This window comes from Denticeps clupeoides, chromosome 8 (genome assembly GCF_900700375.1).
Source record: "Denticeps clupeoides chromosome 8, fDenClu1.1, whole genome shotgun sequence".
NCBI classification, from domain to species: Eukaryota; Metazoa; Chordata; class Actinopteri; order Clupeiformes; family Denticipitidae; genus Denticeps; species Denticeps clupeoides.
The window spans coordinates 15,144,443-15,162,176 of NC_041714.1; the positions used below are offsets into that span (position 1 = coordinate 15,144,443).

The following is a 17,734-nucleotide window of genomic DNA, read 5'->3' on the forward strand; positions in this document are numbered from 1 at the left end:
AGATGTTCTCTTCCTTTTCCCTCCATTCTCTACAAAGAAGATGTAAGTGGACCATGCTCACTACAAACATCAACATGTAATTTAATTCAAGTGTCCTGATGGGTGAACTAGTGAATGTGACTTTAGTGACCACACCCCGCATGCTATGTCTTGTATAGCACGGAGTGAAATAGCACCGAGTGAAATGGGGCAGTGGTGGCCTAGCGGTTAAAGAAGCGGCCCTGTAATCAGAAGGTTGCCGGTTCGAATCAGATCCGCCAAGATGCTACTGAGGTGCCACTGAGCAAAGCACCGTCCCCACACACTGCTCCCCGGGCGCCTGTCATGGCTGCCCACTGCTCACTCAGGGTGATGCAGAAGACAAATTTCACTGTGTGCACCATGTGCCCATCACTTCACTTTTCAAGAGTTCAGAGATTTGGATTTGCATGGTTGTGTATATATGTGTGTGTGTCCCTGTTATGCATGAGATATGCATGACCCATGGGTAAGGTTGAAGTAAGGGTATTTGGAACATCCTCATTAAGGTTACGGTCCATATCTAATTGTAGGTAATGAAGGCTGGCCTTGGGAGAGGACACAATATAAGCAGGTGGTCTTCAGAGACCCTTGCTGCTGCGGATACTCAGCTTGAGTCTGATGCAAGGTCCGTTGAGTGGCTCCCTACTGGAAAGTCAAACTAATTTAACCACCGCCTTTGCTTCATGCATGTGTGTGTGTGTGAGTGTGAAGATTTATAGTGCAGCAGAACACATTAGAACCCCACTGAGGAGCACACACAACCTTTGCCCGTGACATTGAGAGGGTGCTCCAATTTCAGCAGGCATCAGAAATATCTGAAATCAACACTATTACCCACTTACATGGACCCTCCAGCAGAAACGGACTGCTTTTGGAAGTGTGCATAGCCGACATTTAAAAACGAGTTAAAAGGACAAATTGTGCAAAATGAGGAGGGATGTGTACTTGCCTGGGGATTTGGGGGCACTGGAATGTCTACACGCCCAGAAGGTGGCCTAGATACGTCTGTCCTCCTCCATCAGCTGCTCCCCTCACGGGCTCCAGTCACATCGGTTAACAGGTGAATTTATCATCCTTTTGTAAAGTAAGTGGCCTCCATGTTCTTAATTTAATCCCCTCTTTTGGTTTCTGGCAGGATCAAACATTCAGGATTAGTTTAGCACGCTACTCCGAGGCATTCTGTGTCTCGGATGCAATGAAAAAAAGACTTAAGTGCTGAGGCTGGTAGTGTAATTACCAGACGAATGGAGCGAATCTTGCAAAAAGTTGCTACTGACTCATATGTAGATGCTTTGCACTTCTTTAAAACGCTTCTGTTTTATGTTTCTTTATTGAAGAGGTGTTGAATCAAGAAGATGCCGATGAAGATTTACCATTTTACTATTTATTAAATCAATCCTTTCCATTTGTGATTCTTTTACATTCTATTCTCCATTCTTTTGATTCAAAGTTCATGCATAATTAAAAAATGTAAACATTATATCATATTTTCTGTATTAATTCAATGTAAAGTGAACTATATTTGCAATAATTTAGTAAAGAAATCCAGCTTCTCAGATTATAAGAACATTACCAAGGACTCACAATACAGAAATAGCTGAAAATTACTTCTGAAAAGTACCTTATTTTATACAGTCAATAACTTTTAATTTTGATTAAATTATGAGCTTTTTTCAACACTTTCACACACAGCAGCACACCTGACTGGTGGAGAGCACACAGTATGTCAGTCTGGAGGAAGCTGTAAATCCTGTGAGGTTTTTCTTATGAAACAAGAGAGGAACTGACAGACTGTTCTAAAATAATACTTTGGTATTAAGTATTCATTACGGGCACTGTGACACAATCCTAAAGTCTTATGAAGGGATGCGATGGTTGTAATATCGTACAGTAATGTTGCTTTGAGTTGGAGTCTAACTCCCGACAGTTTGGTGTAATTTAGAGTAAATTACTCTCAGAAATAGCTTGTGGGAACATAATAACACCCAACCACGGCTATTTAAACATGTAGAATTGGTTACGGAGCTACTCGCACATTCCCCCACATCCACCAGCAGGCATTCGGGATCTCTTGGCTGTCAGTTCTCATTCCTCTCCCCACATCTCTTCTGTTCACAGCCATGTCAGCTGCCTGACAGCTTCTCCGAGACTGCTGCACACGGCAAAAAAAAAACTCCAGCGCACCTCTATCAGCACTGATGGACGCCGCCTCGCCGCCTCAAGGACCAGCCCACCAGTCGCTTCGCGTTCTGAGTTCCCAGTTCAAACAAGCACTAATTTAAACCATATTCCCTATGGACAGGTTAACTGCAGACCAACACGTTCTGTTTTATAGAACAACAACCGTCCATCACAGTTAAACTGTCGATAGGGATAACCAAGCAAAGAGGAGATCTGGCAACTTTGACCAATGGAGTCGTTGACTTGCAAAATCCGACTTCAAGGATGTTCTATTAATAATTTCTATTGAAGAGACATTAGTGTTCCAGGCTGGGTTCATGTGGCTCTTTAAGGACCAGAGAGTTTCTCATTGTAATAGATAAACCAACTACTGACAGGTGAAGTGAATAACATTGGGTACATGTGGGTGGGATTTATTGAGCACCAATTGAACCGTCAGCTCTTGAAGCAGGAAACAATTGACGGATCTTAGAGACTTTGACACATAACAGTCTGTGATTCTTTCTACAACAGCAGGTCTTTTGGGCTGTTCCTGGCATGTTAGCTGACAGAGGCGGTGGTGAAGCGCCTGACAATGTTCTACTTGGAAATCTTAGGCCCTGCATTTATGTGGATGTTACTTTGACGGGTACCACCTGCCTAGATTGTTGCAGACCACATACCCCCCTGCATAATGGTATTCCTGGATGCCAGTGGTCTCTTTCAGGTGGATAATCCAGCCTGCCACACTCAGGAACTGAAGGTGTTGACTTGATCTCAAATCTGTTTGCTGGAGATCACACCTCACACAGGATCTGCTGCTCAGTGCCAAGCACCAAAAGATGTCTTGTGATGCTCGCCTCGACACAAAATTGTGGTTTCAGAACCACAAGAACAACATTTCATGCTTTAATTTCCACTTGTGCTACTAAGCAAAGGTGTGAGCAAAGGTTTTCATTAATTATGAGGGCCGGATTCTATTGCCAGTAAACTCTAAGAGAAGAAGTCCAGAAGAGTCCAGAAGTTTTAAAGCAATTTGTTCCCATTTGCACTGATTATCTGCTGCTTTGAAATGTCATTTGATGCCCTGTGACCTGACGACAGAATCCCCCAGCGACTGTGGAGTGTAGACGGTGCTGAAGAATGAGGGTGTGCACAAGCTTTCATGGGCTTTTCTTTCATGCTTACCTTTTGCTTTGTGGAGAACATCACCAAGAGTGTCTAGGGGGAAATGTGTTTGTTCTCACAGCCAAAGCAATCCCAAATGTGCAAAACAGCCTCATAAGAATTCACAGCAGCAGCTGGCCGAGACTGACACTTGTCCCCTGTTGACAAGTCTCTTAGAGCTGCTGCTAATGGAGCAGCAAAGGTTTTCTCCCCAGGAGCATGGTGGCTGCCAAAAAGCCCAGTCCTCAGGGGTCCCAAGGGGTCACTCTTCCATGTCTGACTGACTTTGATACCAATCCAGACGCTGACAGGTGGAAACAAGCGGAAGGAGTTGTCTGGGAGGTCTTTACCCTTGATGCCTGGTGTGACCACCATGTTGAAGATGCCGTGGACCCGAGCATCATGGGCCACAAGGAGAGAAGTGTTTCCTGTGTGATCTGTTTTTTTTTTTTTCTCCCTGAGAAATTTCTCTGAAAATGCTTCTTTTCATTTTCTGAAATGAAGGGGTTTGTCCATTAAGGTAGAATGTACGCAGACGTTGCACGGGAAAAATCGATTTTTGAGGGTTTTTTTTTTTCTGAAAGATATAGATTTTTCACTGGTGAGGAGCCAAGTATTGTCTAATGCTCAGGTCTGGTTTGAGCAAGATGTACAGTTTAAACAGTCTAATCAACACTTCTTTTGCAATGTCAGAAATGCGTGTACGTGAATGCTTTAAACAGGAAATTGTATCAGCCGAAGAGCAAACTGGGTGACATGAGATTTTAACATTCAAGCTGCAAGAACTCCAGTTGGTGCACAGCATGATCTCCAAACAGGTTTATATCACACTGGGAGCTTTCAGCATCAGTCATGGTCACAGTTGCTTTAATATGATTAGCGACCTGGAAAATATATCAGCATTATAACCACTTCTTCAATTAAAAGGTTTTTGAGATGAGGTGGCATACATAACAATAGTGCTGCTGATTCACACATGTGGGTGTACACACTTTCAGATTTTCAGCATCAATCACACACCAAACCTATTCCCACATACAGTGCGGGAAATAATTATTTGATCCCTTGCTGATTTTGCCCAAAGAAATGATCTGTCTCTAATTTCAATGGTAGGTGTATTGAACTGTGAGAGACAAAATATCAAAAATCCAAAATAATGCTTTTCAAAAAAGGGCATGGTAGTGATAGTGGGTAACACACTCACCTATGAACCAGAAGACCATTAAATCACAGGTTCAAAACCCACTTACATACACTTGGCTGGAACCGTAGTCACCAAGAAAACAGTATCACCCTACGACAAAAATGAATGGACTGCCAAAACATCTGATCTCTCTGATTGCCAACAAAAGGCAAGAGACTTAATAGTTCTGGTACATCCTATCTCTTTCCCTTGACGAGGTCTGATAAAATGGTTATAGGAGAGGATTCCTGAGAATCAGGCATCATAACTATGAGAAATCTGGGCAATTTTAAATGAGAGATATATGGACAATATAATTGAAACAATTTTTAAGTAATGACACTTTACAGCAATGCTTTTTTTCTCTGCAGTTGATCCGAGTAATGTGAGGTTGATTCTAGCCCCGGTCTGTCTTCGGTCATGGTCTTGGTCTCGCCTTAGTGTGTCTTGTTCTTGGTCTCAGTATCCTCAAGTCTCGGCAGTGTCTTGGTCTTGGTACCCTTCAATGTCGGCAATGTCTTGGTCTGGGTTTAGGTGATCTTGACAGCAACATTATGCATTGGAAAGTGCTAGTAGCCTAGTGGGTAAGACATTCGCTATGAACCAGAAGACCCAGGTTTAAATCCCACTTACTACCATTGTGTCCCTGAGCAAGACACTTAACCCTGAGTGGCTCCAGGGGGGACTGTCCCTGTAACTACTGATTGTAAGTCTCTCTGGATAAGGGCGTTTGATAAATGCCGTAAATGTAAATGAAAATTGAAGGTTAAGTGCCGAATGGGTTGTTTCTGCACTGTTAAACTGCATTATTTCAGCAAACGTTTTAACAAAACCTCAAGAACCTTCAAAATCTCCAGACATTCTGGACAAGAAACTTAAACTTTCCTTTGGTCCTTTAAATAACAGGAAAGATCAGACGACATATTTCTAAATTAAAGAAAATATTTGGGTTAAGATTTGGTGGGAGGAAGAGAAATTTGACAGACCATAATCAGACATGGTGTCTCCAAATGGAACATCTCACCAACTGACCAAATGTGGCAACACTTTTTAACCAGTACTTTTTGTGGTCAATTGTTGTATATTTGCTGTTCAAAGTTAGTTAAAGCGTTGGCCATGAACACCTTGCTCAGCATATTAATGGAGCAACAGTACATTTTAACAACATTTGTATTTATGGGACACGAGAAACACACACACGTGTGTGTATACAGCACAGTCTGACATTTGTATTCCATGCCTGGCCGGTGCAGGATGAAGTGACGGCTCAGAGCATTGTTGCATGCCGACTAGTGAATATTTAATGACAGCGAACTCCACTCTTCTGCACCCTCCATGTGAGCCAGGGCACATGTCAATCAGAACATGAAAGACTGTCTTCCTGCTCACACTGCCTGCACCAGACTATTATAACCAATCCAGCAAAATGCACACCCAGTTATCCTGAAAACCATTATGGGTTTATAATGCAGCTTTCCAGACACCACCAAAGAAATATACTTAACAGGGATTTTCAGTACAAAACTGGCAACATAAATACAAGGGGCGAATTTTTCATTCACAAAACAGGTCGCAAAACCAAGAAATGTTACTCTGGGCTCCAGCTATTTTCCACTTATCTTAGGTCGAGCCCTGAAAAACTCTCTGGTTTCTTGCACTGGATGGCACTCTTTAAACAGATGGTGATCAGTATGTGTGTTTCTGTGCCCGTCTCCAGTTTTTATTAAATTCCAATTATTATTTTAGCACTGGCTATGGTGTGACACACATAACAGGGTAACTTGTACATATGGTTCTGATTCTGAAGTGGATAAAAAACGTAAAATGCCCAGGTCCAGATGTTCATTAGCAATGGTTCTGATTCTTTGTGTTGAGAAAAAAAAGATCTCACTCAAGCAGAATGATGGAAGGGGTGGTGTACCATAATAAGGCCTCCTTGGTAAAGGTCTCAGAGCAGTTTTAATTTTTACCTTCCAGGCTTGGTGGCACCCTGGTGGTATGGAGGCCCAAAGTGGCCACTTGCCTGCACTGTCTTGCAAATTAAGTCACTTTCAATGCAACTAACTGGAAAAAATGTTGCATGGATGCTAAAAAGGATTTTAAATAATAAATTAAGGGCAGGTGTGTTTAGGACAATCAACTTTGATGTAATTTGCTTTCCTTCTTTGCCGCTACATCCCTAGATATGTATTATATGTAGATATGCAACTATCAGGTAATCAAGGGCACACAACAGAGCACATGGAACTCTGGTTCAGAACAAGGAAATGTCAGGTCAATCCTTCCTAAATTATTCCCATTTTGTCATCAAATTATTGCCATTTTGTCACAGCTGGATTTTTTGAGGTGCTCCAGGTCCACCTTCTTGGCCAAAGTTTGTTAATTGTGAATGTTTCCTGATGAACTGACTGTTTGCGTCTGTTATCATGTGTATTTCATTCTTTTTTCCATACCCTGATGAATCAAATTTACTTGAATCTTCATTCAGATAACAATAAAAAGGTTTTTGCAACTTCCCCTTAAAATAATGTTTTTTCAGCATAGAACCAGAGAATAACTGGTACACATTTGATTTGTAAGTTGTTTGCAGCTGCAGTGGCTGCTTTAAATCAACTCCCAAGAAGTCCCCTTCTTTAGAATTCAGATATTAAGAATCTGAGACTATATCAGACCGCACGCTTGCCCCATTGAAAATCAGGTTCATATGTTCCCATCCATAATCTCCCCAAAAGAAAGGTCCTAATTAACCTGTGCATGGAAGCAGCCCGCTCACGTGGCGTGACTTTTATTACGCATCATTTGCATGTAACACGGGAAAGGTGCAGATGAAAAGGACAGAGGAGATCCCATTTCGTTCTGCATAATGGGGATCCCTTTATGTGAGCAGTCATGAACGTGTGGATAAATGAAAAGGAAAAGAAATTGCCTGCGTAAATGCCATGCTTGTGTGTCGCTGGTTGTGAAAACGTTGTTGAGTAGAGAGCTAGAGAACGGAGCCATATGCCGTGTACACTTTCTTCTAATACAGTTAGGCCATGGCAGCTTTCCTCTGATTAAACCACAAATCCATCAAGCTCTCACGCTAGCCGTGTCAACGTTGCCATAGATACTCACCACTTTTTATCTGACGTGAAAACTAATAGCAGGTGAATTTTATCACCTTCACTTGGCCATGTGCTCCTGGACTGAATAGACCTAAAAGCACGTGCAGAATACACATCCCTTGAAAGTCTAAAAATCAAATACAACATTTTTTTTTTAACCGATGAAAAGCTTTTTTCAATGGTTAAATTTGCATTTAGGTCAGTGGCTGAGTAAAAGCCTGTCGATTTTCACTTTTATAAAATAAAAAAATGTCTCTTATTATTACAGGCTGTACTGTGAGTAAAATACAGATACAAAAATCTTAATAGATCCATATGACTTTTCTCGAGCAATGCGAAATCATTGGCTCATTTGGAATTTGCACTTGTTAGCTGCAAGCACAGAATCAATGAATCAACTACATATGGGAGATCGTTCATAACCGTTGTAGACCCTCATTGTCCCAATATTCCCAAAAGGAGAGACCTTTACAGACTCAGCCTGTGTCTAAGTGGCGCACTCACATGGCTCGACTCGCACCCTGGATCTATCACCCGTAACACGTGATATGTGCAGATGAGAAGGACGGAGGAAGTGTCATTATTTTCCGTCTTAATGAGGTACGTTTATGTAGCTTGCCCTGAAAATGCAGCTCAATTGCATCAGGATCTTTGCTGTCTATGAAAAAAGTATAATTGGATTTAATTGGAGCAACGCTCGCGTGGAGTTGGGAATTGTACCTGATGTATAGGAATATTAATAGCATCAATAACAAGAGAGTTTTGCATTAAATTTATGCCATTTAGCTGACGACCTTATCCAAAGCACCTATGCTTTGTAGTTACAGGGACAGTCCCCCTGGCGACACGCAGGTTTCAGTGTCTCGCTAAGGGACACAATGTTAATATGTAGGGTTTTAACCTGTGACTTTGTGGTTGTCTGGTTCATAGTGTTTTAACTACTAGGCTACTATTCCCTTAAGCCTTAACCAATCTACAAACAAAACATGACTCTTCATCCCATTTTCAGTCAGTTCTCCATTTGCTTGATTAAATAGGCATCCCCTTCATTTAATAATAATTGTTTCTTTGCATAATTGGATAGGATTCTGTCACCGAAGGCAGCTGGGGATGCTCGACACGCGGATCCATGCAGCATCGTCCTTTGTTTGGATATGAATGTGATGAGGAGTAGTTTTATTGCAGAATATGAAGAACATGATACTGTGGTCTTCATGTGCCATGTAGCTTCACAGTTTTTGGGATTGGTCTGTGTTTAGGAGGTCTTCTGCCTGTTTTTAAATCCCAGCACCACCCTCAGTAAGGCGTCCATCCTTGCAGTCCCGCGCTCCCGAACTGACTAATGCGTCTTCATTTTGGAGCGCTAGATGCTCTTTGGGCCGGCTGTTTCTGTCTTACAATAAGTGAAATTAATTACACGGGGGGGGGTGCCGAAGCCCGCCAGCAGGTACCTGTGCTAGCAGCTGCTAGGCCTTTCTGATTGGTGCTCCGCCGATCGGTTCGTCTCTATTAGACAGCAAATGAGCCATCTGAGCTGAGCCCGGCTGAGAAGAAGGAAGCCAGTGGAGCGCAGCTCCCCAGAGCCCTCGTTAGTTTGTATATTGGGGGTTTGTGCAGGAGTCCGATGTCGCTGAGCCCAGCGCTTCAAACCATAAATCAATAACCCAACAATAACGATTTTGTACACTAGACTCTAAGCGCAAATTAATGAGAGAGAGTGGATTTAGTTGCAAACGGCACTATCTTCAAACTGCCGTGTGAAGCGCAGCACTACCCGCTGGGCATGGGGCATGATTGCATGACTGCAGATGTCATCAGGATGTATATATGTAGACAATAACAAAAACGTGAAGAAGAATACCTGTTTCATTGGTGTGGAATTATTACAGTGGCACAGGACACATTATTTAATGATGTTTTTAATGGGAGTAGCTGTCAATTGAGCCGTAGATTGCAACAGAACTGACCGATCTGCAAATACTCTTCTTTTAATTTTTTTATTTATATACATAAGTGCATAAGTATTTTCTAAAAAAGGAAGGGTTTGAGCATTTCGTTTTTGAAAAGGTCATTGTCATTCAGTAATTTGGATCACATTTTTACAGCTAAGATGATGGTTCTTCACTGTATTTCCATCTTTAAGTTATGTGTTGTATATGTATATGCTTGTAATGTATATGCTTGGATAATTTTATATGCACCATCATATTTAACATACATTCATTTTAAGATTCAATGACCATGTTAACATATTAATCACATTGCAATTAGCCAATCATAGACACCAGCACTTTATAAAGCTCATGTGTCCCAGAAAAGTTGAGTAAAAAAAGTTCCAGACTAAACTGGCCGTCTCACTGGACTTTTTGCGCTCAATCACAAACAAGCTGCAGTATCTTGAAAGTTTTTCTTAGTGGGCTCCACTGACCTTGATGACCGTTTAGCAGAATGCATTACATCCGTCTCCATGTCGTCAGCGGCTTCCAGGCGTTCCTGCTTTCAGCAGCCCTGTCCTTGTCCAGTCCCTGCCTCCCGTATTTATTCGCTGATTTACAAATATAATAATTCATAAGGACTGATTCTAAAATGATTTCCATGGGATGTTCTGGGGGCTTAAGATCCTTCTTCTTCCCTGACCCCTTTCTTGCAAATAGTACGTCATCTCTTCAGACATCATTCATGCACTGAAGATGAAATTTCTATAGAAATGTACCATAATGGCCCAATGTGACCCAAGATGGATTAATGCCTGTGCTGTGTAATGTAGCCTTGCTAGATTCCATGCAGAAATATATATTTCATAAAAATATTTTCATACAAAATGTGCACAGCATGTTGATCAAAACTCATCACATCCCATCCCTTATAGATTAAAAAGGGACACACAATTAAACTGTAAAATGTGGGTCAATTTTAAGGGACATGTGGCAATGTTCATCAACTCCATTCATATACCCCATCTCTCAAGAACTTCAAAAATTTGGTATAACTTTGGAATAACAAAACTGGTCAAAGGTCAATGTCACCAGATCCTATCCGTGACATGCCATTAAATGAGAATACTGATGCCATTTGGGTCTGGACAGACATGAGCAATCCAGAGCAATTTACAATCCGTTATAATCCTTACAATCCGGGACAGTCCCCCCCCCTGGAGCAACTTAGTTTTAAGTGTCTTGCTCAGGGACACAATGGTAGTAAGTGGGATTTGAACCTGGGCGTGTTACACGCTAGGCTACAACCACCCATTTCTCCATCTTTGAGACATTCCTATTCATCCAGTACTTCTTCAAGAAGTCAGGTGTCCTTGTCCTCCTGATCTTCAGGCTTCCAGAATGGTGGAGGATGTGAATGGGGTAGAAGCTAAGAAAAGGTTGACAGTGTGAATGCCACTGTCGACAAAAAAAGAAGTTCTTCCCGCACGACGGTGTCGTTGTCTTGGCTTTGGAGAGCTCCGACAGTGATTTGCAACGACTTTTGACGGCATCTCGGAAGATTGCTGCCACAAATCTTGGCCGGAATCCTGACACTCTTTATTTGAGGGTCATCTTATGCCGGAATTTCATTACAGATTGCGCAGCAGTCCCCACCAGAGCCTGCAGACCAACATAAGATCCTGCTTCCAAGGACTTGTTTATGCTGCTCTGCATTTCTTTTGCCGAAGTAAAAGGTGAGGGTTGTTTTTGCGTACATTATTGGGTGCTGACTTTCAGCAAAAAAAAATGTTACGTGCTCCTGAACAAGATCTTATAGCGGGGGACAAATGACACATTTCGCGCCCGGTGGATCATTTAGTTGAAAACTGCATTTAAACTCAAACACGCTGCACAAAATCTTGCTTTCGTGTCATTACGTGTCACTTTAAAGTTAAAGCCTGCCATATTTTCGCCAGACCAGACCGTATGTGTAAAATCATCTACTGAATCTCATGAACCTTCTCTATTATAAGTTACAAAATGAGGAAGATGTTAGTTATGCATATTTTGGAATGGAATTAGGCTTATGGGTGTTGCCATGAAGCCTGTCCTCCCTGTGTTGGAAAACCACAGTCAGTGGACAAATAAATGGACTCACAAGTGCTTGAGTTTTTGTTCCAGTGATATGGCGAGAACTTGGCGAGAACTCTGAATTGACCGTAGATGTGTGTGTGTGAGTATGTGAGTGAATGGTGTGTGTGTTTATGTGTCCAGGGTGAGTCCCTGGATGGGCTTCGGCAGCCACGACCCAGACTAGTTACGGAAAGTGATAGACTGAGAGTGTAGAAAGCTGACATTTAAGAAGAATGAGAATATAATGAACATGCTTTAATAATACGTATGATGTCATCAAAATGGAATATGCTGACTGACCTCTTTTCATTCTTGTATAAGATTCCATGAAATGACAACGTCTCTGCATGCATCATTACATTGCATGTTTTTATAGGAATCTCCCATTGACCCTACTGTTCTGAGCTCAGCTTTCCACGCTCCATGGGAACATGGATGTGGGCCTTCCGTTAAAAGACTGAAAAAGAGTTCTGAAAAAGTTGCTTGCCATGTCGAGGTGGCACAATTTCACTGTGAAGTGAGCGTTGAAGAACTTGACGACTTTGCAGCATCTGATTTGACTTATGTAAAGGTTTAATGTGATTTACTGAGGTGGAACAGAATGGAAGTGAAAATGTTTCCGTGGTGCGCACTGATGCAAGCTATTATCCATTAATTCTGGTCAATAATAAATCATATTTGTTTCAGGAACAAACGACCTCCCCTGAACTGGATAAACTGGCCCACAGTGGCCTTTTAATGTCGTGTTGGAGAGCCAGATCATTTTGGTTGTGCTCACTGTGAGAACCAGTGTTCTCTGAAGCGACGGGCTAATGGGACTGACAATGAAAGGATAATCCTTGTCGCTTCAGCGGACAGGCAACGTTAGAAAAATCCAGAGGTAATTGGATATTATGACTTGGAACCCTGCATGCACAAAAGAAAGGGTGAGGGTTTCTTATTAAAGCACTAAAATCACTTTTATGGTGTCTTGACATCTGAACGTGTTCTATGAAGGAATTCAACAGTCGATCTCCTTGATTGATTTCTGAACGTTTTCAGAAAGCGCAGTGTGGCGGGTTGCATCATCCTGAAGAATGAGACCACAGCTACAATGTTCGTATGAAGGTGCCTGGGGTGGCCTGCAACTTTTTGGGAAGTGTTTCTTGTTTCCCTTTGAGTGCAGGACCCAAGTTCTCCCAGCAGAACGTTGCCCAAAGCATCGCACTGCCTTTGCCAACTTGCCTTCTTCCCACGCGGCATCTCTTGTCCAAGCAAGAGACACACACATGCACACACACACCCACACAGACCAGGTTTGCAGCTTTCAAAGTCCATCCCGAGACCTTGGCGCCACCGTGTGGCTCCACCTCATTTCCTCATTCATATTTTTCACATTCATTTCTAAATGCCTATAGGAATGTGTAGACTGAAGAAAAGGAACATTTAATTTCTTTTACATGGTCAAGTCCCCCTGGAGTCATTCAGGGTTAAGTGTCTTGCGCAGGGACTCAATGGTAGTAAGTGGGGTTTGAACCTCTTCTTCTGGTTCAAAGGCGAGTGTGTAACCCACCAGGATACTATCAACCCCCGTCTTCTTCTCTTCTTGTCCTCTTCTCTCCAGAGCATTTGAAAGTGAAGTTAAAGAGAAATGAAAGTCTTATTTCACAGACACCCACACTAAGATCCTGCTGTGGTTTCAGGTGTCCATGCCAGAGAGTCCCAGCCAGTAATGAGGACCGGTGTGGGGATGGAGGGGACAGGGCCCACGCGATCGATCTTGTGGAGTTTGCTGCCATCATGTGGAGATTTTAGCAACAGACAAATAAAAATAACCACAGTACAGACGTATTAGCATGAATCATTCATTTATTAAAAATCTTGGACCTTTTGTCTTTTGCCACCTCTCTGACCATCAGAGTCAGTGGATGCCCCCACTCATGGTACCCTAACATTTTTGGTGTGAAATCTAAGAAACTGTCAGTAGAACAAGGGGGTCGAGTGGGGTCAGGAGGGGTGTCAATTTCTGATGTGATGGAGGTGTCACTGTTCCCCCAACTCTCCATGCTGCCAGCAATAAGCCCCATAGCATCTCGACCTTCAAGAAGGTGATCCAAGTTACGTCACTGTCATGAGTGAGTCAACGTGGTTTGGCAGGTAAACAGGACGCAACCGCAGAACTTCATGAAACAGGGGCTTTACTTATAATGAGCACAAAGTACAGAACAAGTATACAGTACAGGCCAAAGGTTAGGACACACTTTCTCATTCACGTGTTTTCTTTATTTTCATGACCATTTACATTGGTAGATTCTCACTGAAGGCATCAAAACTATGAATGAACACATGTGGAGTTATGTACTTAACAAAAAGTGGAGACCTGGCCTCCACAGTCACCGGACCTGAACCCAATCGAGATGGTTTGGGGTGAGCTGGACCGCAGAGTGAAGGTAAAGGGGCCAACAAGTGCTAAACACCTCTGGGAACTCCTTCAAGACTGTTGGAAAACCATTTCAGGTGAGGACATCTTGAAGCTCATCGAGAGAATGGCAAGAGTGTTCAAAGCAGTAATCAGAGCAAAGGGTGGATATTTTGAAGAAACTAGAATATAAAACATGTTTTCAGTTATTTCACCTCTTTTGTTAAGTACATAACTCCACATGTGTTCATTCATAGTTTTGATGCCTTCAGTGAGAATCTACCAACGTAAATGGTCATGAAAATAAAGAAAACACATTGAACACATGTGTGTCCAAACTTTTGGCCTGTACTTTATATAAATACAAATATAATGACCTTGTGCAGGCTAGACACAATCGGGAATTTGAACGACAAAATAGACCAATATAGACCAAAATAGACTAAACTCCAAACCAGCATACAGATGCAAAGTAGCCCACCACCATCAGAACAAGCGCCAATACCCTCCTCTCCTAATCAACCCTCAAGACGAGCTGGACAGAGAGTGAGAGAGTGTAAATACATCTGGCACTTGATCATCTAGATGCTTGGAAGGCAGCATTTACTTGATAACGGATCATTTCCACGTTTCTTTACATAGCAAATAGCATACAGTTCTGTTGGGAAGTTCTCCGTTGCCAAGAATGGGATGTTGTGTTAAATCACACAAATAATAATGATTCAAAAGTGAAAGTAACAATAAGGGTCATGTTGATATGTGGTAGTAGAACTGTGTGTTGGTCTCTCCCGACTCTGTAAACTAATGAATGATCTCCTACAAGCAAACATCTACAGCGGGACAATATTGTATTGCTGCTCAGAGAACAACGGTCTCTTTCTCTACACACATCATCCCATTGATTCACGAAAATGAGGAAGGTCGGCAATAAATGCTTTAGGTAAATCAATAATTGAGCATACAGGCTTTTTCTTTCCGGTTAAGATGAACAGTGGTTTTGTTTTCACTGGTTCTGCAAAGCACTGTAGATCATTTCCAACAATGCGTTCTTCTATTCTTCTCACTTAGTGTCAGGCGTGGTAAATTCTCCTTCAATTATTCATCAGAGACAGCACAAGATGCTGCATTTTTATTTACACATACTATAAAGTATACAGGAAGGTTTATTGAGAAAGTCCAGTCTCATTTTGAAGTTTTATTTGCTCTCAGTGTGTTTGGGCAGGTAAGGAAACTCACCAACCAGAGCTGCTTTTCTTAAATCCAACATGACGTCAAACCATGACTCTCTGAATGCTGCTCAGTTGCTTCTATTTAAAGTATTTAAAGGTCTATTTTAATCTGGGGGATTACGGTGGAAACCATCAGTCCCAGAACTTTTAGGAATATTTTGCTGCCACTTCATTTCTTATAGAATTAAGAGGGTATGTGGTTTATAAAGATGAGTGAGAAGGAAGTTAAAAAAAAAAACAAACAAAAAAAAAACAATGAAGACACCATCTTGGAAACCCTCCCAAACATTTTTATTTGTGGGGAGTGAGTTTCTTCCCTGTTGTAGCTGTAAAGGGATGGAGTGTTAAGATGAAGGAGGAGGGTTAATAAAATTGCAGTTAACACGCTGTCCGGTAGGGGGCCACCTCTCCCCGCGGGTCTCGGGGAGGTGGGACCAGGTCTCCGTGGGTAAAGCAGATTCAGCCAGTTCTACCTGTTCAGACACTCACAGATCTTCATTTAATTTGGCTGCAGTTCATTTTTAATGTTATAATATAGCTGAATTAAAAAAAAAAAAAAAAAAGATAGATAAATAAATTAATAAATAATAATACATACGGCACGGCAAATCCCCAAAAAGGTATTAATGAACTTATATGAATAATAATGTATTATATAACAGACTAAAACAGTTCAGTACTTGAATTAAATTTTGTATAATAATCGGAATTAAACCCAATTAATTGCACATATTCTTTAGTTACATCTTAATGACGTCCCGAGTTTCTAAAATGTGATGATGAGATGAACTCATCATCCTGATCAGACGGGTTGTCACGTGGCGAAGAAGGTGTTTTATTAGGATTCCTACATCGGTCATAATTTAATCCCATTCAAAATAATTACAGTTTTACAATCAAAAATCGTGGTCGACATGCAGCAACGTTGTCGCTCACTAGATTTCACCCCTAAAAAATCAGGTAATTATATAAAAGGAAAAAAAACAGCAATAACAATAATAAAAACAACAACAACAACAACATTAAGCATAAATACGTGACAGTATTCTGCACTGTAGAAAACCTAATTTTATTTTGGAAAATAATTTTCGGCCGTTTTGGACATTCTTTTCTTTATTATTATTATTATTAAAGGGATCATACATTACTGCGCTCGGTTACCGGTTAAAATGACGCACGTGCGCTCGCCATTTATTCCGCCAATAACAACAACGCCGATCATAATAATAAATTCTCAAGGAGGGGGGGGGGTACTCACTCACTTCCGCGTCACGTCCTGAAAGAGCGTCCCCGCCGCGCGCCTCCTCATTAATATCGCGACAACGAGCGCGGCGCGCGCGCGAAAAAGGAGAGGAAGCCAAAAAAAAAAAAAAAAAAAAAAAGAAAGGGAGGAGAGAAAACACAACGCGCACCGGCGCGCGCCTCCGCCAATCACGGCGCGCCCCCGTCGCTCGCCGCCGGCCAATGGGAGGTGCGCGCGTGCAGGTGGCGGCGCGGTTATCAGCGCGCGCGCTCCGCCGACGTCAGACGCCCGGAGCGAATTTAGCGGGAAAGTGGAGGTCCGGCTTTTTTTTTTTTTGTAATAACCGGCGCTTTTAATTATAGAGAATTAAAAAGAAATAAAATAACAACAGCAATAGTGATAGAAAAAAAAAAAAGGAGAGACGGAGCGGATGAGCCGAGAACTTTCTTCTTCTTCTTCTTCCTCCTCTCTCGTCTTCTGCCTCTCACGCGTCCAGATGTTAGCCGTGGGCCAGATGGACAGTAACCGGCAGAGCGCGTTCGTCCTGGGCAGCACCCGCTGGCCGCGCTGCACAACATGGCCGAGATGAAGAGCTCCCTGTTCCCCTACGCCCTGCAGAGCCCCGCGGGCTTCAAGGCGCCTCCGCTGGGCGCCCTGGCCTCCCAGATGCCGCTGGGGACGCCGCACGGGATTAGCGACATCCTGGGCAGGCCGGTGCTGTCGGGCTTCCCGCGGATAAACGGCCTGGCCGCGTCGGCGGGGATGTACTTCGGGCCCGCGGCGGCCGTGTCGCGGTACCCCAAGCCGCTGACGGAGCTGCCGGGCCGGGCGCCCATCTTCTGGCCCGGGGTCATGCAGGGCTCCCCGTGGAGGGACCCGCGCGTCTCCTGTCCGGGTGAGTTTTTTTTTTTTTTTTTTTTTTTTACCGGAGTTTGTTAGAGAAATGGCGCCGGGGTTCTCACGGTCGCGCTCTCCGCAGCTCAGGCCGGCATGATGCTGGACAAGGACGGGAAGAAGAAGCACTCGCGGCCCACCTTCTCCGGCCAGCAGATCTTCGCCCTGGAGAAGACGTTCGAGCAGACCAAGTACCTGGCCGGACCTGAGAGAGCGCGCCTCGCCTACTCGCTGGGCATGACGGAGAGCCAAGTCAAGGTGTTTATTCCATAAATCATTCATTATT

At 42.8% G+C, this 17,734-nt stretch overlaps 1 protein-coding gene across 1 annotated transcript; it reads left to right on the forward strand.

Annotated features, from left to right (window-relative positions):
* The first annotated feature begins 17,050 nt into the window (after positions 1-17,050).
* On the forward strand, positions 17,051-17,721 carry LOC114795675 (homeobox protein Nkx-6.2-like). The gene is given in 3 exon segments (XM_028989212.1): positions 17,051-17,105; positions 17,108-17,449; positions 17,534-17,721. Coding segments are annotated over 3 exon segments (585 nt in total).
* The last annotated feature ends 13 nt before the right edge of the window (positions 17,722-17,734 follow it).